Source organism: Pelophylax lessonae, assembly GCF_965119305.1.
Source record: "Pelophylax lessonae genome assembly, chromosome: 3".
NCBI classification, from domain to species: domain Eukaryota; kingdom Metazoa; phylum Chordata; class Amphibia; order Anura; family Ranidae; genus Pelophylax; species Pelophylax lessonae.
This window is the reverse complement of record NC_138770.1, coordinates 420,923,938-420,950,924: the sequence shown is the minus strand read 5'-3', so window position 1 is coordinate 420,950,924 and position 26,987 is coordinate 420,923,938. Positions and strand designations below refer to the sequence as shown.

Below are 26,987 nucleotides of genomic sequence, written 5' to 3'. Positions count from 1 at the left end.
TGCAAAGGGCATCCATTTTTCATCAAAGCACAAGTGTATTGAACCGTGCCTCCCTACTGCTTAAAAGGTCCTTGTGTCCAACTAAAGAGACATGTGAAATAGCAGTACACTATTCCTAACGAACATGTTCCTGTAGAAATGGCTGCGTATATAAGTGGGTACTGCAGTGATCACCAGCTGTAACTGTATATAGTCAGAGCGAGAGAATGTCACAAGCACACCACGGATCTCCAGAGTGGGTCCAAAGCTTTATTCAGCGATCATATCATTACAGCGAATAGCAATGTTTTGGAGCCCCGCAGGACCCATTCATTAGGCATGTTACCAAACATCACATGCCTGTGGAAGGGATCCTACGAGGCCCTGAAATGTTGCTTTTTGCTGTAATGATGTGTTCACGGAATAAAGCTTTAGACCCACACTGGTGATCCATGGTGTGCTCGTGACATTCTCTCGTTTGATGTGAAAAAGCAGGACACATATACCCAGCTGTACCTACTGTAAGATTCTTGCCATCTCTCACAAAGATGGAAAAAGAAGGTGCACAAAACAGAACTGAACTGAATATTTTGGTAAATATTCTAGGCTGCTAAATTAACATTTATGTAAAAAAAAAAACTGAACTCAGAGTGGAATCAGTGGCCTCTCTGCAGAGTTCCGACACACCTCCATTGCTCAGTTAGAAAAGATCAGGCTCCCTGGTAATTGGAGAGCTGTAGCTCCGATTGCAGGTTTTGGTCTGACTCAGCAGGCAGTGTGTGTCAGACCTCTTGAAGAGAAAATTGAACTAAAGGTTCAACTGAGTTGCACACCAGACAAACTGGAACTAACCAATTCCAATTGTTTTGTAGCCTGACTGATCAGCTGCTTTGTGGCAATAAAAAAAAAAAAAAAAACACACACACACAGAGATCCCCACCTATTTACACTGAACACAATTATAAACGCAACACTTTTGTTTTTGGCCCCATTTTTCATGAGCTGAAATCAAAGGTCTAAGACCTTTTCTATGTACACAAAAGGCCTATTTCTCTCACATATTGTTCACAAATCTGTCTAAACCTGTGTTAGTGAGCACTTCTCCTTTGCCGACATAATCCATTCACCTCACAAGTGTGGCATATCAAGATGCTGATTAGACAGCATGATTATTGCACAGGTGTGCCTTAGGCTGGCCACAATAAAAAGCCACTCTAAAATGTGCAGTTTTATCACACAGCACAATGCCACAGATGTCTCATGTTTTTATACGATCTTGGAGGTGAAGATGCTGGATGTGGAGGTCCTGGGCTGGTGTGGTTACATGTGGTCTGCGTTTTGTGAGGCCGGTTGGATGTACTGCCAAATTCTCTGAAACGCCTTTGGGGACGGCTTATGGTAGAGAAATGAGCATTCAATTCACGGGCAACAGCTCTGGTGGACATTCCTGCAGTCAGCATGCCAATTGCACGCTCCCTCAAAACTGGCGACATCTGTGGCATTGTGCTGTGTGATAAAGCTGCGGTCTAATCAGCATCCTAATATGCCATACCTGTGAGGTGGATGGATTATCTCGGCAAAGGAGAAGTGCTCACTAACACAGATTTAGACAGATTTGTGAACAATATTTGAGAGAAATCGGCCTTTTGTGTACAAAGGGAGGCAAAAATGAAAGTGTTGTGTTTATAATTTTGTTCAGTGTAGGTGCGATGCAGCTGTGGCCCCAAAAACCACCATAGGCAAAGCTTGACATCAGAACACCAAATGGAGGAGGTAGGGATACTTTTTACATAGACAGCTACTTACGATGGCAGTGCATCTTTTATCTTCATGTGTGAGATATCATTGTAAAGTGCAATGGACACTACTTCTACCATTGGACAGATAAGACCATACTCATCGCAGCCATTCTCAATGACTAGTGGATCAGATTTATGAGGATCAAACATCACATTGTTTGGTGTGACTATCATTACTCCGCCAACAACACCCTGGAGAAACATAAAAAGCAGATTATTTCCTTTACCTTTTGTAATCAGATTAAGAAATTAAATAAATGTAATAAACTATTTTAAAGTGCAGTAACTACATGCAAAGTAAAATGACCCAAAGTAAAATGACCCAAAGTAAAATAAAGACCGTGCAAGTCGCCCCCGAAGTAGTACAGAGTCGTGCCGCTGCAGTTTGAATGGGCTCTAAGTGTTCCTACTTTAAAATAAATGGTTCCTTTATTGGTACACACTATGTGAGCTTTCTATTTTATTTAGCTCCTGTGGAGGATATCTTGACCGTGGGTCCCAAGCAGTTACCCATTGATCTTTCCATATGATGTTGTGATGCGTTTGGAGGTGATCCCGGAGTCCTGAAGGCATTCCAGCGTCAGCAATACAGTGACAACTATTTCTCCTCAAATGCGTGAGTGACCTAAACAGTGTTTACTCTATTGGGTCCTATCCATCTGGTAAGCCCCCTACTTACCTCATTTACCGGTGGTGGTCACATATACCAGAGATCACTATATTTTATTCAAAGGAGATTCTGCACTTTTGGTTGACTTTCCTACAGACAACATTGTATATATTCACCTCTTTAACCTGGATGGACTATATGCATTCAATCATTATTTATTACTTATATGCACTTTTATGACCATTATTATGGTTTATGTCACAATGCACTTTAATACATGCTTGCACAAATTTTGCTTAATTTCCACATATTGATCTGTATGTTTTGAATCTTACTTCACGTATTTATTGCTATTTATTTATTTTCACATCACCAGCGCTGCAATATTTTTTATCATTGGTTATTACGAATTGTCATTCGTTTTTTGCTGGCTGCAGGTTATCATTGTTAACGTGGTATACTTTTTTACACATTACTCTCACCATCAAGCCTATGGCATTGTATACTCCCACAGGACATTTTCTTTTTCCACTGGCTACAGTCTGGCCCCCCAAGGTTTGATAAATAATAAACTGGCTCTTTGTTTCAAAAGTTTGGAGAACCCTGGAGAATCCTAAGCCAATAAGCACCCCAATAAGCACCCCATATTTGTGAGCAGTATGATGCATCTGGGGGCTTATTTACACTTTTTTTTCTGTAGGGCTGCCTCTGCATGTCAGTAGCCATCTCCTTTGCATGCAGAGAGGATGCTGTGAACACATCCCAACATCATCCTACCCATGAGTCAATGTAAATGTTTGCCTAAGGCAGCCTACTGATTAACCATATTTTTTTCATTCAACCAGCAGGTTGAGCGCAAAAAACCTGACTAGATTCATTCATGGACTTGAATACAATATCTCAGCAGGGAGGAATGTGTAGATGGGGGAACCCCCCTACTGAGCTATTGTATTAACAGTGGGGAGACTTGCTGCTGGCTATCCCCTGTGGCACTGATCAAGTGGAAGTTTTCCAACAGGGTGGATGTACAGTTGATCTGTAGACTGACTTCTGTACAACCACCCTGTCCATACATGGCCTGAAAATCAGCTTGTCCCTGTTGAACCAGTCAATTTTCAATCCATGTATGGCCAGCAGTATTCTCTCCCCAATATCAAAGGGTTGGAGGTCAGTGGCCATCACCATAAATTGTCTCGGTATGCAGACGATGTCCTCTTACTTAAGTAATACAAAATATTACTATGCTGCCCAATTAACCCAACTGCCAAAAGACCATTCCACCACCAAAATACCCATTTGGGTGGCTTTGGAATTGGTAGAATGTGACCCCTCTCCATTGCTAACCTCCTCTGGCTTCATCCCTCTGATTGCCATATGATACACAGCCCGATAACTCACTCTCTATTTGGGATCATCTTAAATCCAAGCATTCTCTCCAATCTCACCATAACCCCATGCTCTCCTTTATACTCAATCCTTCCTTCAACCCTGCCTGGACCTCACCATCCTCTTTTCAAAAATGGTCCTCCACTAGCCTCATTAGAGCTTACAAATTTATAACCCCCAATGGTCTAAAGCCCTTCCCAGCCCTCAGGGAGTCTAATGATATTCTAACCTCCGAAATCTTCCGATACCTTCAGATCAAACATTTCTTTATACCCCTAATTCCTAAACACTACTCCTCCCCCCTCCATGTCCTTCTTTGAACAAGCCTGTAAAAACGACCCGCATAGGAGAGGCCTAATCTCCGCTCTCTACACTCAACTGCAATATAGGATCCTCTCCCTCCCCCTCCTATACCTCTAGATGGGAAAAATTGGAAAGAGATTTGGAAATCATATTAGAAGGTGCAGATTGGAATCACATTTGGTTGGCCACCAAATCCTCCTCCCAAAACATTGTGACACTTGAAACTAATTACAAAGTCCTGACCCGTTGGTACTTGGTCCCAGCCAGAATCGCCAAATATGTTCCTCAATATCCCTCCACTTGCTTTAGAGGCTGTTCTGCCCAAGGGAATTTTCACCATATCTGGTGGTCATGCCCAATTGCGCAAACCTTTGTGTCCAACCTGTTCAACATGCTCTCCGCCCTTTTCGGTACAGCTCTATTACCCGACCCATCTATAGCACTCTTAAATCTCAAACGACCAAACTTCTCCTGTAGGTCACAAGGGCAGCCAAACAAATCATCGCCAAATCCTGGATGACTCCCAGTCTCTGTGTCCTTGCGGTAAAAAAAAAAAAACAAGGTCACACAAGCGATGATCAATGCAAAAATTGAGGCTGTCATTTCCAACAGGGTTTCCAAATACGAAGCCCTTTGGTCCCCTTGGGCGACATACTTTCTCCCACCCAATTTTGATAAATCCCTTTTGCTCCTAGAAGAGGTGTCCTTTCCAGCATATCCCTTGTCCAGCCTAACTGATACAACCTAGAAACACCTGGGGTTTAATACCTCTCCTAATCCCTTTCCCTCTCCCCCACTCTACAGCCCTACCACTCTCCCCCCTCCCCATCCTACTTTCTTTTCTGTACATCCTACTTCCCTTTTTTAGGTAGTTAACATCTTACTAATCAATTCTATATTCAAACTTGCTGCCAGGTTAGACTCACAATGCTGCAAAGCTTTACAGATTTGTTTATTCATTACAGTTTTGAAATCTAGTATACGCAATAGTTTACTAGATCTCTGGGGTTTCCCCCCTAGGCCGAATGAACGCTCTGTAACCCCCTTACGTACATATCCCTCTTATAGCTTTCTGACACTGGCCGTTCTATTATTCTTAATTCATGTTTAGTCCATACTTGGACCATTGTTTGCCTATACTCTCCCTCAGTTAGACGATTATGTTTGAAGGTATAAGGTAAACTATTGAAGTTAAGATTGGTCGTATTGTCTCCCCCCCCCCCCCCCCAAGACACATTTTGTTCCCATATGGGGTGTCTGGGGGTGATAGACAATATTCCCTACCTCATATTTAGCCCTCAAAATAGTTTACGTTATTCATGCATCTCTATTATTACCGTTTTGTCATTTGTACTCATTCATGCTAGCCTATAACCTGTGCCCTAAGGTATGGTAAATATTGTTCACCCTCTTATTTTGTTCTTTCTGAAAAACTTCAATAAAAATTTAGATCAAGGAAAAAAAATATCAGACAATACAAAGGGATTGCTGTCTATAATAGCAATTATTTCACAATGCTTAGAATATACTTCAGTAAACTGACAAATCTTTAATTTAAGCAGAAAATCTACCCTGAGATATTTTACACAGTATAACCTAAATTGTAGCATAGGGAGTCATCCTACACATGTCACATATGCAAAGTGATATACAGTGCTAAAACCTAAAGAGGTTGTAAACCCCCAGATGAAAAAAATAAAAAACCTGTAAGACAAAAAGGCATAATGAGCTAGTATGCATCACATACTAGTTCATTATGAAATACTTACCGTAGAACGAAGCCCTTCCAGCGGCGCCCGATTACCGCTGAGACAACTGACATCTTCCTTGGTGTTTCTTCCAGGTTCGCGGGCTCCGGCACTGTGAGTGGCCAGAGCTGCAATGATGTCACTCCTCTGTGCATTCCTGTTTACAGCACGGCAGCACGGGCTCTGAAGGTGCGGCACGGTAAGCCGGACCTTCAGAGCGCATTCAGGAACGCGATGACGTCAGCATGCATGGCATTTGAGGAGAACCTCTGCAACTGCCCTTGGGTGACCTGAAGCTGCGTTTCCTGGTTTTAAGCCTTCATGACCTTTCTTTAAGAAGAGAGTCATCTATAGTTCGCAAGCCTGTATTTTCTCCATTAGAGGTGATTGGACACCTTTCTACATTGGTGATGGATGTTTACCACTCAGATGTGAATATATGATATTTAACTGTTTATTCACTGGATTGTATTATAGCACTGTATATCACTTTGCATATGTAAAATCTATAGTGGCACTCTCTATGCTACAATATAGGATATATACATGTTTATGGATAATAGATATATATATATATATATATATATATATATATATATATATATATATATATATATATATACAGTATATTGGATAACATTTTGTATAGAATTAATGTCAAATGTGCGTAAACCGTAACATTATCCTTCTAATTTTCTCCCTTTTTTATACCAATACTTGTACAATAATAGCTGTTGATCCTGCTATAAATCATGTGTAAGGTCCTGTGCTCTCTGGCTTGGCTGACTCTCTGTTACAATGTTACCAGTTTCCTCTGTGAACTGCACCTTCCCCTATGGTATAGAGAAGATAAGAGGGGGAGGTGTTCTGTAGTCCTAATACTTCCTGCCATAGGATGACACCCATAAAAACAGTAAAGTGAGTAAGTATTATCACACTGAGACAGGAAGTGCATTACTGGCAGAATTAGCAGGACAAAAAAAAGAAAAAAAGGAGGAAAGAAAACGAAGGCGGCCACCTCATCTAAGGACAGGTACAAATGCCTTCCATTTCTAACTTACCTTTCCATCGGTGATGTATCTACAATTCATTTTCAGAAACTTTACTTCAGAGACCTCCTCTTCTTCTGAGGTTGAAGAGAAAACTCTTTCTATAGGTTTTGAGGCTTTTCTTGCCAAGTCTGCATCCTTGAATAAAAAACAAATGGGTGTCATGAAAATAGAATAAAGGAAAGTTATAAAGCGCATAAATTGAGTTATTACCGCAGTATCATGACTATAACAGGCATTTTTTATGCCTAGTGTAAAGCCGGCTATACATGGATCGAAATTAAGCCAGTTCAGCAGGGATTGGCTGAATTGAGATTCATGTACAGACAGGCTGATTGGATCGACACCAGCTTGACAGATTTTTCTACATGCGATTACTGTCAGTGGCTATAGCTGATAGCAGTCTGAAGACGTCATACGCTCTGACGAAACGCGCGTCAGGTGGAACGCACGCCGCAAGCCCGGAAGCCAGGTGGAACGCAATCTGGTAGCTACCGTTCTCCACGCTACAGGCATCATTACAGCGGGCGTGGCTTTATATATTTTTTTCTCTCTATTTGTACTATTTGATCAGCAACACCAATAAAACTTTTTTAACGGTACTGCACCATCTGGAGCTATTATTTTCTCCCTAACCGGACTCGGAAGACCTCATTTACCCAGGAAGGGGATTTTCGGTTTGTGGGGGACAGAGCCCAGCAGTCACCATTCCTTTGGCCAAGAAGGCCACCAAGCTTTACAGGTCTTTTTGCCGTAAGGTAATTTAGACCCACCATTTCTGGTGAGTTCACATCTTTACTTTTCCTAAAGCCACTTCATTGACTGGCCATTGGACCACTGGAGGATCCAGCACTGAGCACTTGCACTTTTTCTTTTGCACTAAAGTGCAATCATTTCTCACTATAGTCACTTATGAACTTTGATTGGACTTTATTTGGCACTAATATGCACTTATATGACACTTATGTGATTTGATAATTCGTTTACTTAATACTGTATGAATATTTATTGGGTTTACATTGTAATATTTATATTTTAGTCCATGATATTTTAGCCACGTATTTATATATATATATATATATATATATATATATATATTGATTTTATATAATATATTTAGGATTATCCTGGTTCCCTATTAGCAAGCGCTATATAATCCCATTTACTCTTGGGGTTTTTTTTATCCATTCCTTACCTATTTTATAGCAGCTGCTACCCTCCCTATAATCTCACACATATAGTATCCCCTCCAAATAGGCTTTCCACAGGCGCAAAGAATATACTTCTTTGAGTATATATATTTTCTAATACCCACAAGTAAGCCTATAAAAAGGTAGGTACAGTTAATATCTACTAAACGTGCACCGTTTAGGAGATATTTACTTTAGCAGTGTCTGTGATGTCACCGGCGCATGTACACTGCGCTCTTAATGGACAGCAATGCATACTAGCACATTATGATATTTATTTATAGGGAGAAGATTTTGTTTTTTTATTTCCTTTTTTTGCGGTTTACTACTTTAAGCTCCCAGCACTTACCAATGCCTGGGAAGATGCAAATGCCACGTACAGCCAGCTACACAAGCCAATGGCTGTACACAGCCATACTCTTGCAGAAAAAGCATCGGCATTGCGCATACAAAAGTAAAGCCAATCACATGAAAGGTGGGTTGAACGTGGCAGCGCCCCTGGCACCTAACACAATTCATTAGTGCTAATTTAAATTTTACAGTACACATGCAGAAATATTGTTTTTAGCCAGAGTACAGCTTTAAAGTGAACCTGTTCAACCATGTCAACGTTAAATGTAAAAAATCATGAATCAAGAAGCTCAATTAAACCATTTTCTTTCTAGGGGTTGGCCTCAGTGGCCAGTAGGGACAATTCTCCTTAGGCAAAGGAATGGCAGTTGGCAGGAATTTAGTCCTCAGGTCAGTAACAACATGACATTACTTTCAGAGAGGCACACAAAGAGAGCTTTGTGGATCAAACAAGGACTTCTTGTGGTGTCCTCTTCATGGCAGTGCATTTACTTCACTTTTGCAGACAGGTTTGGCTTAAGTAAAATTTTGTAGTTGTAAATACTTGTGGTATAAATTAAACTTATTAAGTCAATGTGCCCCTGATTACGCCACACGTTAATTTCCTTTCCATGGCCAGAACCTTTTCATCATTTCAAACTTTTGTTGTCTAAATGGAGCATTTCATGTGGAAATTCCATTACCCACCAGAAGTTTATCATACTCTGCATCTGATGACACAGGAGAAGCAAGAACACCACAACTAGATTCTTTTAGGCTGGAATGAGGTTCACAGACTGGCACATACAGCACCTGAGAGAAAAAAAAAAGAATATTACTTACTACTAAAGTCTCAGACACACAGAAAGGATTAAAAAGCTCTTCCTGGTATGAATGTATAAAAAAAATAAAAATAAAAGCAAAGCACTACACTATAAAACACACATAGAGGCACAATAGCCATATCATTACAGTACACCTAGGGGATTATTTATAGGCTTCACACACCTTTCACTCAAGATTCAAATATTTTCCTAGTTGGAGTCGACTGGAAATCGACTGGAAAAAAAATGTGTGAACCCTAGGTGATCATTGTGTGGATCTTTAGTACAGCCTTTGTTAACCATACTAAAACAAATACATTGGGGTCAATGAGAAAAGAAAACCCCTTACAATGGGGGACAGTAGGAAGGATGCAACCTTTAGAGTGATAGTCAGAATGTCACCATTACAGACAGCTAAAAAGATAATTGGTGTCAATTTGTTGGCTTTGCCAAGTGGTAATAACTATGGAACTTTGTAGGCACCATCAGTGCAAGCAACCTCTGGAGAAACCCTAGGGTTCCATGGAACCCTTGTTGAAAATTACTGTTTTAGCAGCACTGGATTTAGTGTGATTTCTTGAATGTTCTAGAAGAGTGGTAGCCAACCTTTCTGACCTCATGGACCACTAAACTCAAAACTTTGAATCCCACTGACCACTAACATGAATTTTACATGCCTTATACACACAATGCTCCAGTTCTCTGCCCCCTCCCTCTGGATCACACTGCTGCATTATACACACAATGTTCCATCTCACTTACCCCCTCCCTCCCCCCGCACTCTGCATCACACTTCTGCCTTACACAGACTCATTATTGGATCTCACCTCCTTATCAAGCCATGTGCTCGAGCTCTGTGCTTCCTCCCACAGTCTGATCAGCGCTGCCATTGGAAGTCCCCTCCTTCTTTACCTCCCGCTCATTGCGCTACTCCCGACACCTCCCTCTGAGTTATAAGGGGCTGGAACTACAGAGGAGGCATTGGATATCAATGTGTACTGACAGTATTGACTGTCAGTGCACATTGCAAACAACACTGGAAACAACCGCTACAATTTTGACATATGGCAGAACCCCTGGGGACCACCTAATTTCTCTCGTGGATCATCTGTGGTCCACGGACCACTGGTTGGCGACTGCTATTCGAGTAGATAACTTTGGAAAAATACACCTTTCATGTCACTGATTTGCTTTCAAGGCCACGTTCACTGAAAACAAATATTTCATTCAGCAGTGGGACTTCCAAGCTTTGCCTTCTCTGTTGACACAGCTTCACTCCTCCTGCTGCATTCCAAGTAATACAAATGATGAATTTACCAGGGAGAAAGAAGGCCTTGCCTGATGGCCTTAAAGGGTCATTCCAACCAAAAACAAACTTTTGTTTACGATTAGATATTCTATCCCTTCGTAATTTTGAACACAATACGGGTCATTGGATTTCCACCTCTGTTACCACTGCCAGAGTAATTTCTCCACATACAGAAGGAGAAGCTTTAACCCTTTTACTGTAAACTCCATACCGCAACAAATGAAAAAAATTCTAGCAAGCACAGGCTTCCTTTAAGGAGAATGTCTTTTTGCTCATTTAGCGCAAAGAAACAGGCTCTTTTTTTTTTTCTTTTTTTTTATTGCCCGCATACACTGATGCTCCCCTTTGTTGTACTCTCCTGTCAGTCTGGGTCTCTGAAAATACCCTGTGCTTCTGGATATGGGGGGCAGATATGACCTTCTCCACTTACTCCATAAATACAGTGCTCAGACCGGAGTGTCCAATTACTGGGTTGAAATACTGTCAAAGGAAGGAAAGAAGGTTGGTAACCCTGTGTAATCATCAACACAGGGTTTAGTCCTAGGGTTTCAACAAATGAAAGCAGCAGCAAGGGAGCAAGGTGAGGGTAAGAATCAATGGGCAGAAAAGATGGCCTAGCATCCGTACACAGTATATATATATATATATATATATATATATATTACACACACACACACATACACATATATACACACACACATATACATACATACACAGTATAATATATATATATATATATATTTTTTTTTTTTTTTTTGTTTGTTTATCAATCCTTTGGTCTAATGGTTTTTTGAGGGATTTGTTCATTGTAGGTCTGAATATGACCTTATGGATTCTGCAAAATCAACAATTAGAGGCATTTATGAGGACTGGAGCAGAGAGAATCTAAGGCAGCTGTTCACGGCATGACTTGGACCTAACATCTCACTGACTACTATTGCCTGGTAAAAGTATATAGACTGAAAATGTCAAAATCAGCTGGATTTGCTAGATATTCATAAGCGTGCGCACAGCGTGTGTCACTCCATGCACATTAGCATTATCGTTCTGTGTGTCGGCAGGAAGATGAAAAAGATCTCCCTCTTACTGGCTCTGCCATAAGAGAAGTGTTTACGCACCTCTTTCACATATATATGGAGACACACACACACATACACGGGTGTTTGAGCTTTAGGGTGCACACCCTAATGCAATGGGCTGCGCACATCTATTCAAATGAAACATAAGACATCAGAATCTACAGAACAAAGTGACTACGTATGGATGGAGAAGTGTTCTGCAGATATGAGTGCAAACAGTGCAGCTGTAGCAAGAATTGAACAGTTTACCTGTCCTGGCAAAATCATGTGACTGAACAGCTTGTTAATTTCCACAAGTTTATTGGGAGTGATGTTAAAATTCAGTGCAATGCTGTTTAGGGTATCTGTACTTGTCGCCTAGAAGAAAAAAAAAAAATACATTTTGATATAAAACAAAATTATATTATACAGTATAAAATATATTACTCGGGTATGCTCTACAATACAGACAACATTTTCTGAGTTTTTGTCAAGTTTTTAAATGTGTATCTTTTAAGAGCTTTTTGGAGCTTCAAAGCATACCTGTCATTTTCATGCATCAGCACATTACATGCACAATAGATAATACAGGTGCATCTCATAAAATTAGAATATCATCAAAAAGTTAATTTATTTCAGCAATTCAATTAAAAAAATGAACCTCATTGTCGTTTTTTTTATTTTGTAAGTTATTATTTTTTTTTAATATTTGTAATTTTTTATTTTTTTTATTTTGTAATGCGCTAGGTCGGTACGCCCTTCTTTTGCTATTATTTTACAGTTCTAAGGATACCCATTGTCCTAAGGAGGGCAACAAGGCCGCTGGCATAGAAAGGAGTCGTCTATACTATCTCTAGGCCTACGACTCGAGTGCAGGAGAATTATTTTGAGAATGATCATGGTATCGCTGTGCTTGATTGGCCAGCAAACTCGCCTGACCTAAACACCATAGAGAATCTGTGGGGTATTATCAAGAGGAAGATGAGAGAAACCAGACCTAACAATGCAGACGAGCTGAAGGCCCCTATCAAAGCAGCCAATTGATGCAAGAAAGGGAGAAGGCGCCTCTAAGTGCAGCATGTACTACCTTTATTGGCACAAGGAGGCAAAAGGAGAATAAAAAAAACGTACAGGATAATTGAATAACCAGACATGTAACAACATCACTCTGGGTCCATTCCTGTTCCTGTGGCTCCGTCTTCCTCGGCCGTCCAGCAGCAAGGGGAGGTGGTGGAGTGGGGGAGCACAGCCAGGGACAGTACTTCCGTCCGAGGCCACTGTGGACCGCACGCGGTGTAGTGACGTCAGGGGGCGGTAACGCATTTTGGAGCATGCGCAACAGTGCTCCTTCATTAAGCCATTGATGCAGTAATTCATGTAAAAGGAGCCCCCCACTAAGTATTTGAGTACATACTATACTGTACATGGACATACTTTTCAGTAAGTCAACATTTCTGTATTAAAAATCCTTTTTTTTTTATTGGTCCTATGTAATATTCAAATTTTCTGAGATACTGAATTTTGGGTTTTCACTAGCTGTAAGTCATAATCAAATTTAAAAAAAAAGAAATTCTTGAAATATATCACTCTGTGTGTAACGCATCTATAAAAAATATACGAGTTTCCCTTTTTGAATTGAATTACTGAAATAAATACATTTTGAAGATATTCTTATTTTTTTGAGATGCACCTGTATATCTACTCTATAAACATTGGACAAATGTGGGGGTATAGAAGAAAACATGAATGTTAAAGTGGATCTACAGTGGGTTTCTAAAAGAATGACCCCGATTTTAAAACCACACACCGCCAATGAATAAAACCTGTACTACGTGAATGGGAGTGGTCTAAAATTTCAAATGACGACTGCTAGATACCACTATTAGCGCCCAAAAAGATGCCAACCTTAGTTGTTAACAAGATGGTTACAAACAAAAACAAAAAGAGGGCGCACTGGCCTAGCGCATTATCCTCAATAAGGCTTTATTAGTATCAAGTAAAAATATAAATACTCACAAACATGGGTTGTAAACCAGCATATCAGATACATATGACACAATCCATCAAATAACAATCCACAGTCAAGATAATTGACTGTGGATTGTCATTTGATGGATTGTGTCATATGTATCTGATATGCTGGCTTACAACCCATGTTTGTGAGTATTTATATTTTTACTTTTATATTTTTATATATATATATATATATATATATATATATATATATATATATATATATATATATATATATATATATATATATATATATATATATATATATATATATATATATATATATATATATATATATATATATATATATATATATATATATATATATATATATATATATATATATATATATATATATATATTATATATATTTTTACTTTTATTATTTACATTTCAACACAAGCAAGAAGGAGCTATCTCCCCCGCCGAGACATTTTATTCTGGACAATGGCACCCACAGCGGTCAGAATACACTGATCAGCAGCTCCAGCAGAGCAAATGTTTCCAATATGTCACTTCGACAGTCGATTAAACAAGCGACTTCTATAAAGCAGGGATGGCCACATACTGTTTAAAATTCAACCAAACCAAAAAATTGGTGCAAAGCACCTATCTCCTGCGCTCTGAGAGGTGATCTAACCACATCCAGCCACACTCATGCGGCTACCAAAGACCTTCTGCTTGGTTTCTCTTGGATGCTTCGGCCTTGCAGCCCCTTTCAAGACCAGGGTAGTCTGAGACCACTAAAATCAAAAAACAAACAAGGTCGCAACCGGCCTAGTGCATTATCCTCCACAAAGGTTTTATTTGATATAAGGTATAAAAATACTCACAAACAAATTCTTGGTACAAGCATATCAAATAGATATATTGCCATCAGCATCAGAACCGAAGGGTTTTTCGTCCCCTGAAGCTTAGAAGGCTTATGCGTTTTGAGGCTTAGCCTCTTCCTCAGAGCCTATCGGGTTATGATGCTGATGGCAATATATCTATTTGATATGCTTGTACCAAGAACTTGTTTGTGAGTATTTTTATACCTTTTATCTAATAAAACCTTTGTGGAGGATAAGTCCCGGTTCACACTTGTGCGATGTGGGAAGGCTGCGAATTCGCAGCCTGTTCCCGCATCGCAAATGCACCCCTGGCAGTTCACACTGCCATATGCAATACGCAGGGGGTGTCAATGAAATGTTAATGACACCCCCAGTTTGATCGCATATCGCAGTGCGATCTGACAGTTCGCACAGGATCGGATCGCACAACTGTGAACCACTGTGCGATCCGATCCTGATGCGGCTGGAAAAAAGGGTCATGTGCGTGTTTGGTGCGGATACAGTGCGAATTCAGCCATACAAAGTGTATGGCTGAATTCGCATCCGCACCTCCGATGGCATGTAATGAAGGAGCAGTACGCTCCGAATTAAATGCGATCGGCGCACTCGCACAAATGTGAACCAGCCCTAATGCACTAGTCCGGTGCACCCCTGTGTTTGTTTTTCAATTTTACTGTTTAAAATTCCGCCTGTCCTTACGGTGTATGGTCATCTTTTTTAAAAGCTGCACATTGTTTCCAGGGTAGTTCGGTTGAGTCGGATTTGCTATTGAGCCTGGGTTCACAATGCCGCGACTTTGAATCCGACATCCCTGCGCAACTTCATGGCAGCTTGCCTACAACCTCTTGAACAGAGGTAAATGCAAGTCATACTGAAGTCGCACCAAAAGTAGTGCAGGAATCTTTTTCTAAGTCGGGGAAAATGGTTCCATTTCAGTTAGTGGGTCGCGACATTTTTAGTGTGAAACGGCCTGAGTCTGAAAATGAGAGAATCCAACTTCCATCTGATGCTTTTCACACAGATAAATTGCTCTGTGACAAACTGCAATTAAAGTGTACTACAAATCCTGACACCCTCAGTGCAGATTTGCCCATCTACTGAAAGGTTAAGAGGTACAAAATGACAACGCTGAGCCTTTTTTTACATGAGGATACATTCAGAAGCAGCTTTGGTCTTACTTGAACACATTCTTTAACAAAGAGCTTAGAGTGTTTTAGGTTTTACTGATTAGAAAGCTGTTGCTGTTTTAAGATTTAGCACAGAAAGATTATATTAAACCCTTAGAACTGCTTAGTTACCAGCCAAATGAAAATATGCTGCCAGGAAACTCAAGTGCTAAAAAAAAACTGCAATTTAACTCATAGCATTTTTTTTTTTTTTTTTTTATGGGGGGGGGGGGGGTGATATTTAGTTCCCTTTCAATAAATCATGAAAGCAGGGTTATGTGATAGAAGGTGGTAACCAAACTACCTATCTAAAAAGACATATATAGGGCACATACCTTAAGTCCAATACATAGAAGTAGCTTTAAAACACCAGAACTTCTTGTAGCTAAAGGGCCATACACACTATAAGATTTTCCTTCAGATTTACCTTTTCTATGTAGTGCAAGTACCTGCCAGATTGCATACAAATTGAAAGTGTTTAGGTTTGACCTCATATTATATGGTTTTGGTAAGTCTAAAGGAAAAAGTATTCAGAAAATCTTATAGTGTGTATGGCCCTTTAGTAAATGTCTGATGGGACCTGCTAATAGCTTGTTCAAAGCTATACAGTACTTCTGTTATATGTATTCTACATTGTCAGCCTGGACCTAAACAGTGCTTTAAAACTTTTTCTGCCAGAGCCTTTTTTTCCCACATGAAATGCGTATTTCAAGATTTTTTTTAAAACTCCCAAACAATTATTTTCTGAAAACATAAACCTGGACAATAAAATAGCAATAGTTAAATTTTTTCATCAGATGACATTAGCACAACAACTTATCAAAAGCATCTTTTCAGTAAAAAACTAAAAATAATTTTACAGAGTATTTGCACAGAAACACAACACTATCCACTTTTTGGTCAAATATAAAAGGAGGTTGCACACACCAACAGACACCCAACATATCAAGCCTAAAGCCTCGTACACACGATCAGATTATCGAAAGATCTTGCGTCCGTTTTTTGTTGCATGCTAGTCTCATATGGAAAGTGAAGAGGCTACTTTCAGAGGAAAATTCCCGTACGACAGAATTCAACTTCAGAAGTGATGTCACGTGTTGAATTGTCTTGTATGTGTTCTTTAGTTTCTGAGCATGCCTAGTCTTGCTCTTATGATTTTTTTCGGATGAAAACTGTACTAATTAAAACAAAAATCGGACCTTGTGTTGACGTATGATAAAAATTTTATAGCCTGCACATCCAGTTTTTGTGGTCCAAAAATTTGTAATCGACTGTCGAAAGCACTATTCTGACAATCAAAAAACCGGCAGATTGTTCGTCGGACGAAATTTTACTTTCGATTTTCGGATCGTGTGTCGGGCCTTTAAGCAACATTCACACCTGAGCGTATCGTTTTCAGGCATTTTTTTCTGGCTTTTTACAGGCGGTTTTTGCAGGCATTTGGAGGCAGGCATTGACATCTAACAAAAACCCTGATAATCAGCCAAAAAAGAAGCTCATGTACTTTTTTGAGCTTCAGATGACAAAACGCTCATATGTGAACAGGAGCCATAGAAATGAATGGGATTTTGCTTGTTGGGCATTTTGAGACTTCAGAGATGAGCGTTTTATGAGCTGAAAAACGCTTAGGAGTGAACAGGGCCTTAAAATTGCATGCATCCACAAAACAGTAACAAACTTCAGGACACAATTTTAGCTTCAACTCTTTTGCCCCCAGAGCCGTTTCTGCAATTTCTGCAAACACAAAAAAAATAATTTTAGGCCTAATGGATACTTAAAACCCTTAAACCATATTTTCTGGAAGCAGACACCTTAGAGAATAAAATGGATTTAGCTCCAATTTTTTATGCCAAATGATATTAGGGGAACAGTTTATCAAGCTCAAGATCAGTAAAAAATACACTAAAGTTATTTTAGGGGCATGCATATGCAATACATTATATACAGAATATATGTTTTGCAAAACATAAATGAGGAGGTTTTGGTGAGTAAATAGATACCTAATATGTCAAGTCTTAAAATTGCATGTGCCTGTGAAGCGGTAACGGACTTCGGTATCCTAAATTTTCCATAGGCGAACCTTCAAAAGCCCCTAACCATGAATAATGGGCCTAGAATTATTGCTCTCACACCGGCAAGTGCAGCAACATATGTAGCGCAATCTATATTTTTGTGCATAGGCACCCCTAATGTGTGTGTTTACGTTTATAGGTGCCTGTATGTAGGGGGCTCAACTTTTTTTTTAGGGGGGGGTTGGAAGTGCTTGGATGTAACAAAAGGCCTAGAGAGACGCTGTTGGCAGACCATTCATTTCAACAACCAAATTCTCTTTCATACAGTCATGACCAAAAATATTGGCACCCCTGCATTTCTGTCGGATAGTGCATCACTTTGCCCAGAATATTGTTCAGAATATTTTTGTAGTTTCCGTGTTTATTTCTTTAGTTTGTATTGGTGTGAAACAAAAAAGTGGAGAAACAAAAAGCCAAATCTGACACATTCCATGCAAAACTCCAAAAATAGACTGGACAAAATTATTGGCAATTTCTCAAAATTTGGAACGCAGTTATTTCTTACAGTCTGTGATGCTCCTGTAATTTGTATCAATTAACAGGTGTTGTTATAGAAATCACACCTGCAACCAGTTCAAATGGTGAAAAATTTGACTCAACCTTTCGGTTTTGTGTCTGTGTGTGCCACACGGAGCATGGAAAAGAGAAAGAAGAGCAAAGAATTGTCTGAGGATTTGAGAACAAAATCTGTGGAAAGCATGGACAATCTCAAGGTTACAAGTCCATCTCCAGAGATCTTAAGGTTCCTGTGTCCACCGTGTGCAACTTTGTCACGAAGTTTACACCAAAAATATATAAAAGATTACTGCTCTACTGTCATAGAGAACAGCTGCTGACACTACAACACAACACAACAATATTGTACAAAGCTAAGGAAGGGAAGAAAAGTGCAGTGCAAAAGACAAATGAAGAAAAAATTGCTAGAGTGTTCCAACAAATGAAGTGCTGCGTATGAACATATACAATTAGGTATATCCATACTTATACAGCATCAAATAAAGTGCAAAAATGGTGCACTATAAGCAAATGTGCAATAGACAACAGCAAATAAAGTGCAAAAGGTTGTGCAATATGAATAAATGTGCAATATAACAGATATAAAGTGTAGGCAACTCCCATGTGTCACAAAAAAGGAGCAAGAAATGTCCTCCATCACATAGACAAAAATGCTCTAAAACGTAAAGTCCATTTCCAGAAAAAAGGAAGGAGCATCAAGTGTTCAGAAATGGAAAATTGTCACCCTGAGTGCAACCATCACCAAAGGGAGGAGTCAGGAGCACTTACCATAGTTATTGGACTCTACTACCAACGGTAAAGAGTCATTCAAGCAGGAAGTGGTATAACCCTAATGGCACAATAGACACTGGATGGTTGTCACTGTCTCTTCAACTCTTTACTATGCATATAGGAAATCTGGTACCCAGGAAAACAAAAAGCATCTTCAGCACAAATCCTTTAGGACAGGCATGGTCAAACTTGTAAACCTTGTAGACTACCAAGAACATGATGCAAGCCAGAAATGCCAGGGCAAACAGAACAAGGATGGTGACCTGCAAATCACTGAAGGGGAGCCAATTGTAGGACAGCAAAACTCAATGCTGTAGCACTGGGTTTGAATGACTCTTTACCATTGGTAGTAAAGTCCACTAACCCTGGTAAGTGGTCCTGACTCCTCCCTTTGGTGATGGTTGCACTCAGGGTGACAACTTTCCATTTCTGAACACGTGAGGCTCTTTCCTTTTTTTCTGGATATGGACTTTACGTTTTAGAGCATTTTTATCTTTGTGATTGAGGACATTTCTTGCCCCTTTTTTGTGACATATGGGAGTTGCCTACACTTTATATCTGTTATATTGCACATTTGTTCATATTGCACAACTTTTTGCACTTTATTTGATGTTGTCTATTGCACATTTGCTTATAGTGCACAATTTTTGCACTTTATTTGATTCTGTATAGTTAGTGATATATGCAATTGTATATGTTCATATGCAGCACTTGATTTGTTAGAACGCTCTAGCAATTTTTTCTGCTTTAGCATAAAAGTGCAATAGCACAGCACTTTTCTTCCCTTCATGAAGATTACAGCCCATGGCACTGTAGCTAATCTCCCTGGACGTGGACGAAAGGGAAAAAGTTATCAAATACTGCAATGAAAGATTGTTCGAATGGTTGATAAAGAACCTTGATCAACTTCCAGACGAATTCAAGCTGACCTTCAGGCACAGGGTACAACTGTGTCAGCTTGCCCTATACATCGCCATCTGAGGGACGCTATGGTAGGAGACCCAGGAGGATCTTACTGCTGACACAGAAACATAAAAAAGCCAGATTAGAGTTTGCCAAAACTTACCTGAGGAAACCCTTTCGGGACAATGTGCTGTGGACCGACAAAACAAAATACAGCTTTTTGGTAAAGCCCATTATTCTACTGTTTTCAGAAAAAGAAACAAGGCCTTTAAAGAACAGGTTACAGTCCCCCACAGTCAAATATGGTGGAGGTTGACTGATGTTTTTGGGTTGCTTTGCTGCTTCAGGCACTGGATGTCTTGACCGTGTGCATAGCATTATGAAATCTGAAGACAGTTGGGCAAAAGTTTTGTAGCCCCCTACAGGTAGGTGCTAGGTTAAATATATAGAGGGCCTTGTCTACCTAACAGCTGTGATTTGTTAGGTAGGGTATCAGGACTTCCAGATGTGCCTGCTGAGGGGAGAAGTATCCCCACTGGCTCCTGTGAGAGGCTTCTCATAGGGCAGTGTGGGAAGCCCAATCAGGGGACACATCCCAGCCCGTAACTACCCCAGAAGGCAGATTAAGCTGCAAAGGATTCTGGGAGTGGGAATAAGTTTGGGGGAAGTGCGTGACAGGTTGTCTTTGGCGGGAGCAGAGTCCCAGGAAGGAGAGTGCGGCTGTCTCTCCTCCTGTCTGAGGAAGGTGGATGTCTCGGGGTGTCGCCTGAGTATCCAGGGAGAGCTGAAGTTGAGCTGAGGGGATCCGGTGTGCAGAGAGCCTGCGGAGAGAGAGAGGGGTCCAGTCCCAGGAAAGGCTACACAGGTTGTGAATACTGAGGATTGCCCCTGGGGGTTCGTCTGAAGAGTTAGAGGGGACCACTCCAAAAGAGGTTCTGGGATCCAGTGTCAGCTAGCTGTAAAGGGGGTGCCTAGGTAGAGGACCCTGAAGGGGGTACCGGCAGTTTGGGCCCCCGAATTGTACAGAGAGTGTCAGTGAAGCGACAGTTACACAAAGTTCTACAAGATACTACCTCAGGCTGTACCAAGCGGGGGACAGTATTTAGTGACTTCCACACCACAGCAGTGTCAGGAGTCTACAGCTCTCTGTCTTGGATCTACAGGACTACAAGACGGGGATTCAACACTTCTTCGGTTGCACAGAGAGTTCTAAGAGTCAGTGAGCGTTGCCTGGTGTCAAGGGAGCGCCAACGGGCGTTTTTCAGTAACAAAGTTCCAAGTGTAATTAGTTTGAGCCACAAGGCGTATCCCACTCATTCCCTTCTCCCATCCCCTTTAAATAAAAAAAAAAAAACACACACAAAGACGCCGGTGTTGTCGCTGCTTCAGTTATCACACCCAGGGCCGAAGCTCACATGGGCTGGAGAGAGTACCGGTTCTAATGACAGACCCACATCAGGCCATAGGCCTGGAAACCTTGCTACAGTTGGACAAAAGAAATCTGAAGACTTCCAAAGAATTCTGGGGTGCAATGTAGGGCTCAGTGTCAGAAAGTTGGGTCTCCGTCAGAGGTCATGGGTCTTACAGCAGGAGAATGACCCAAAGCACACGTCAAAAAGCACCCAGAAATGGTTTAGGATAAAGCGTTGTAGAGTACTGAACTGGCCAGCAATGAGTCTAGCTCTTAATCCCATAGAGCACCTGTGGAGAGATCTCAAAACTGCAGTTGGGAAAAGGAACCCTTCCAATCTGAGAGACCTGGAGCAGTTGGCGAAAGAAGAGTGGTCCAAAATTCCAGTAGAGAGGTGTAAGAAACTCACTGATGGTGACAGGAAGCAATTTATTTCAGTTATTTAAGGGACGTGCTACCAAATATTACATTGAGGGTGCCAATAATTTTGTCCAGTCCATTCTTGGAGTTTTGAGTGGATTGTGTCAGATTTGGCTTTTTGTTTCTCCACTTTGTTGTGTCATACCAATACAAACAAAAGAAAAAACATGAGAATGCCTAAACATTTGTAATTGCAACAATTTTCTGGGAAAGGTAGTGCATTATCTGACAGAAATGCAGGAGTGCCAATATTTTTGGCTATGACTATATATGCATTAAACTTCTTCCTTGTATAGACATCCAAAGGCCCCAAGACTTCTGCTGGGTGCTGCCATCTTGGGTGTGATGTCAGCAGCTCCAGTACACCTAATGCTTTCAATATAGCAATCCCCTTTGCTCCTCCTTTAGCTGGTACATCAAAGGTTAAGTTGGGAGGCAAGGGGAGGGGTGGAGGAGCTAGGCCAGCACAGCAATAATTGAATTCAAAGAAGAGAAGATGGCTTTAACATACAAGAAGGGAGAGGGTTGTGCTAGGAAATTGACATTCCTGAAAGAGTCAATTTGCAAGCAAGTTCAAAGATGCATGGCAAGTGAATCTAAAAATACTTATGGAAAGAAAAATTCTGCAAGAAGGCATTTACAAAAATACTTGATCTTTCTGTGCTTTTATCTGCATTTTTACGTTGGTGAAAGGGTCTTTAAACAAACAATGTACATGTTTCATGTAAATGAGACCTGTAGGAAAGGGCAATTCTCACATTCACCTTCACGTTTCTAGTTTGTACAACTTTTTGGTTTAAAAAGTAGCCATTTACCAGTAAATAGTAAAAACTGTTTCCCTACTTTCCACAATATGCAGCCTGTTGCTCCTTATCTCTTACCATAATTTCAAAGTTACCTGGATGTAAAATACAACAGCTTACATAATAAACTACAGAACAATGTGCAAGGTGGAATAAGACATAGATAGTAATCAGCAATTAGCCATTTTCTGTTCCAACTGCACCAAGCTGATGAAAGTTGTTCATATCTTAGCTTTCATCACTGCCTTATTAAATAGCCCTGCTAGATTCACATATGTCTATGGTAAAATCTCACACCATCTCAGTTGCTTATTCTAAATAATAAGTCACAGGCTGCATGGAGCAAAATATAAAACATTTTCCATTTACACCATACTGCACATAAAAATGCACTACAACACACTGAATATGCATGTGCAGTACCACACATCTAATGCATGTTGCTTTGAATTTATATACACCGAAGAGCATTTCATACATTAATGAGCATTTACAGTCTTTTTTTCCTATTTTCATAATTCCCAGTTTCCTGGAAAGCTCAAAATAGGAAAAAAAACTTTTTTTTTTTATTGCACTTCTGTACCTCAGATGCATTGCATTGACATGCGTTAGGTTACTTTCCTATTACTCTGTAGCAAAATTGCTGTAAAAACACATACCATGATTTTGCTGTGATTCAGATGTGCTTGCTGTGCATTTCTGGTACATTTTCGGGTTGCCTGCACCAGGGGAGGACTGGGTCAGGGGGGCCCACTAGAGACTCTCCTCCTCAGGCCAACTTCAACCGAGCTGTCCCAGCTCCCCTCGAACCGCCCCCTGCTGGCAAGGTTGGGAACCCATATTAGGTGGGTAGAGAGTACCTGGAGCGGAGCTTTAGCCTGGAATGGGGTTCAGAAGGAGGCTGGGAAGAGGGAGGGGGGGGGGCAAGTCACTGCACCATGGGCCTCTGGATTGTACTTGCACCCTGGGCTGAAAGTTGCCAGTCAGCCCCTGGCCTGCACCTGTGAAAAATGGTCATGTGACTCAAAAATGCGCCAAGAATGCAAAATCATGGTGCGTTGTTACCGCGATTTCCATTCATTTCAATGGGAAGCTGTGTTTTTGGTGCGGTTTTCAAAACCGCACCAAAGATGCAGCATCCATGACATCCATGTATTGCAGTGGTGTGAAAAGTCCTATAAACATTTTTCTTTCAAGGGAGTAGGAAAGGGCCCTTAAAGAGGAGTTCCACCTGGAGAAAAAAAAAATTAAAAGTCATCAGCTACAAATACGGTAGCTGTTGACTTTTAATATATATATATATATATATATATATATATATATATATATATATATATATATATATATATATATATATATATATATATATATATAGACACTTACCTGTCCAGGGAGCCCAAAATGTCAGCACCCCAGCCAATTTTTGGATCGGCTGCCAGGGGCTGCCACTGCCATTTATTCTAGGGGAAACCGGCAATGAAGCCTTTCGGCTTCACAGCCGGTTCCCTACTGCGCATGTGAAAAGCATGCTGCGCATTCTCATAGGCTCGGCGGCATATATTTACTACAATAATTGCATTTCCATGTTCTGTGTACTGTGGAGACCAGATATTGTGAATGTGGGGTCCTGGGTTTAGTAACACTTTAATGTGTATCACATTAAAATGCATACATGTGCATAACATTATAGTGTGAACAAGGCACATAGAAATCCCCTTGTTTTCTATGTGCCCTTACAGTGACCTGTGTTTAAAAGATGCAGACAAATGCAAGTCGCTGAATAAAGTATAAATGTGCCCTTAACCACTTGCCGACCAGGCTACAGCTCGTCGACTTATTCTGGGAGGGCGTAATGACGGAGCGATCAGTTGTCAACAAAATTGCGCATGTCCGGTTCAGTTTTCCCCTCTCCTTGCACACTGTACACAGTGATCGGTAAAGTGTGCAAGGAGAGGAGGGAGACCACATCACTGCTCACCCAAGCCTGATTCGTGCCTCAATCATACCGCTTCCATGCTTTATCAATCATGCCTCATTTATGCCAATCTGTGCCTCAATCATGCCTCATTCGTGCCCCATCAGTGCTCATCCATGCCACATCAGTGCTCATCCACGCCACACCCATGCCACATCAGTGCTCATCCGTGCCACATCAGTGCTCATTCATGCCACATCCATGACACATCAGTGCTCATCCGTGCCACATTCATATATCCAAAAGATAGGTTTGACGCAAAAAGAAAACACTGCACATCACCAAAAGAACAGCATACCCACAATGAAGCATGGGCGTGGCAGCATCATGCTTTGGGACTGTTTTTCTTCAGTTGGAACAGGGGCCTTAGTCAAAGTAGAGGGAATTATGAACAGTTCCAAATACCAGTCAATATTTGCACAAAACTTTCAGTCTTCTGCTAGAAAGCTGAACATGACGAGGAACTTCATCTTTCAGCAGGACAACGACCCAAAGCATACATCCAAATCAACAAAGGAATGGCTTCACTAGAAGAAGATTAAAGTTTTGGAATAGCCCAGCCAGAGCCCAGACCTAAATCCAATTGAAAATCTGTGGGGTGATCTGAAGAGGGCTATGCACAGGAGATGCCCTCGCAATCTGAAAGATTTGGAGTGCTTTTACAAAGAAAAGTGGGCAAATATTGCCAAGTCCAGATGTGCCATGCTGATAGACTGAGTGCTGTAATAAAATCAAAAGGTGCTTCAACAAAGTATTCGATTAAGGGTGTGCACACTTATGCAACCATATTATTTAAGTTTTTTATTTTTCCTTCCTCCTCTGAAAAGTTTGTTGTTCAACTGAGTTGTACAGTTTACAGGTCACATTAAAAGGTGGAAAAAGTTCACAAAATATTTATCTTTGGCTCATTTTTTTTTTTACATCAAAGTAACCTGACATTTCAACAGGGGGTGTATACTTTATATCCACTGCAAATACATGGAAGACAAGAAGTTTGCATACACAAAGCACTGCCCAGCCCCATCAGCTTTCTGCCTCGCATACAGTCTGATAGGCTGACAGCAGTGGGGCTGGATGGTGACTTGTCCCCTCCATCTGTGGGGAAAAGCCCAGTGTGCAATTGGCCTTACCAAAAATACATTTTCTTAATGAGATATTTTGTATGGTTGTATTTTTTTCATTTTCTCTTATTTTATAATATAAACACACAGCAACATTAGTATATTGTTACCAAAAAGCAGCTTAACTCACTATGTACTCAACAGTCCCCAAGGGTTTTTTGGTCACCATTTTTTTCTCTTTCTTCTCATTTTTATTATTTTGAAGTTCACCTGGAATAAAAATAAAGCACACGTCACAAGAAGAAAGAAATCTCCCTATAAAAACACAGAAAATTAAAAACACATGAAAAATTAAAAAGGAACACTTTGAAAACACACCAGATCTCAATGGGGAAAAATATCATGCTGGATTTCTATGCCAATATGGACTGGGTAATGTGTTAGGAATCTAAGGATGCCACATCATTTGATGGAAATGAAAATGATCAACCTACAGAGGGCTGAATTCAAAGACACCCCGAATATCAAAGTGAAAAAATAATGCAGCAGACTAGTCCATTGTGCTAAAATTTCATTGCAGCAACTCAAAATGGTACTCAGTAGTTTGTATGGCCCCCAACATGCTTGTATGCATGCCTGACATTGGCAAATGCTCCTAATGAGACGACAGATGGTGTCCTCGGGTATTTCCTCCCAGATCTGGACCAGGGCATCACTTAGGTCTGTTCAGGCAACCTGGCGGTGTCGGGTGGACCGAAACATAATGTCCTGGAGGTGTTCTATTGGATTTAGGTCAGGTGAGCGAGGGGGCCATTCAATGGTATCAGTTCCAGCATCCTCCAGAAACCAGCTGCATACATGAGGCCGGGCACTGCCGTGCACCAGGAGGAACCCAGGACCCACTGCACTAGCGTAGGGGATCTGACAATGGGTCCAAGGTATTCATCCTAATACTGAATGGCAGTCAGGGTGCCATTGTCTAGTCTGTAGAGATCTGTGCGTTCCTCCATGGATATGCCCCCCCAGACCATCACTGACCCATTACCAAACCGGTCATGCTGAACGATGTTCCAGGCAGCATAATATTTTCCATGGCTTCTCCAGACCCTTTCATGTCTGTCACATGTGCTCAGGGTGAACCTGCTCTCATCTGTGAAAAGCACAGGGCGCCAGTGGCGGACCTGCCAATTCTGGTGTTCAATGGCAAATGCAGATCGACCTCCACGGAGCTGGGCAGTTAGCACCGTGCCCACTAAAGAACATCGGGCCCTCAGGCCACTCTCATGAAATCTGTTTCTGATTGTTTGGTCAGAGACATTCACACCAGTGACCTGCTGGAGGACATTTTGTGGGGCTCTGGCAGTGTTATCTTGTCCCTCCTTGCACAGAGGTGAAGATTCTGGTCCTGCTGATGGGTTAAGGACCTTCTACATGCCTGTCCACCTCTCCTAGAGTAAC

General features: G+C 40.9%; 1 protein-coding gene across 2 annotated transcripts in view; it reads right to left on the bottom strand.

Moving 5' to 3' along the window:
• NCOA7 (nuclear receptor coactivator 7) overlaps positions 1 to 26,987 on the bottom strand; it is a 189,515-nt gene that overhangs the window by 72,408 nt on the left and 90,120 nt on the right. The window contains exons 3-7 of one of the 2 annotated variants that reach the window (XM_082252523.1): positions 25,720 to 25,799; positions 11,856 to 11,963; positions 9,103 to 9,207; positions 6,887 to 7,012; positions 1,786 to 1,970 (exon numbers count right to left, since the gene is read on the bottom strand). In XM_082252523.1, the coding sequence (XP_082108649.1) occupies positions 1,786 to 1,970; positions 6,887 to 7,012; positions 9,103 to 9,207; positions 11,856 to 11,963; positions 25,720 to 25,799 (604 nt within the window). Of the gene's footprint in view, positions 1 to 1,785; positions 1,971 to 6,886; positions 7,013 to 9,102; positions 9,208 to 11,855; positions 11,964 to 25,719; positions 25,801 to 26,987 lie in introns of those variants that run through there. The other variant, XM_082252522.1, reaches the window with a different exon arrangement.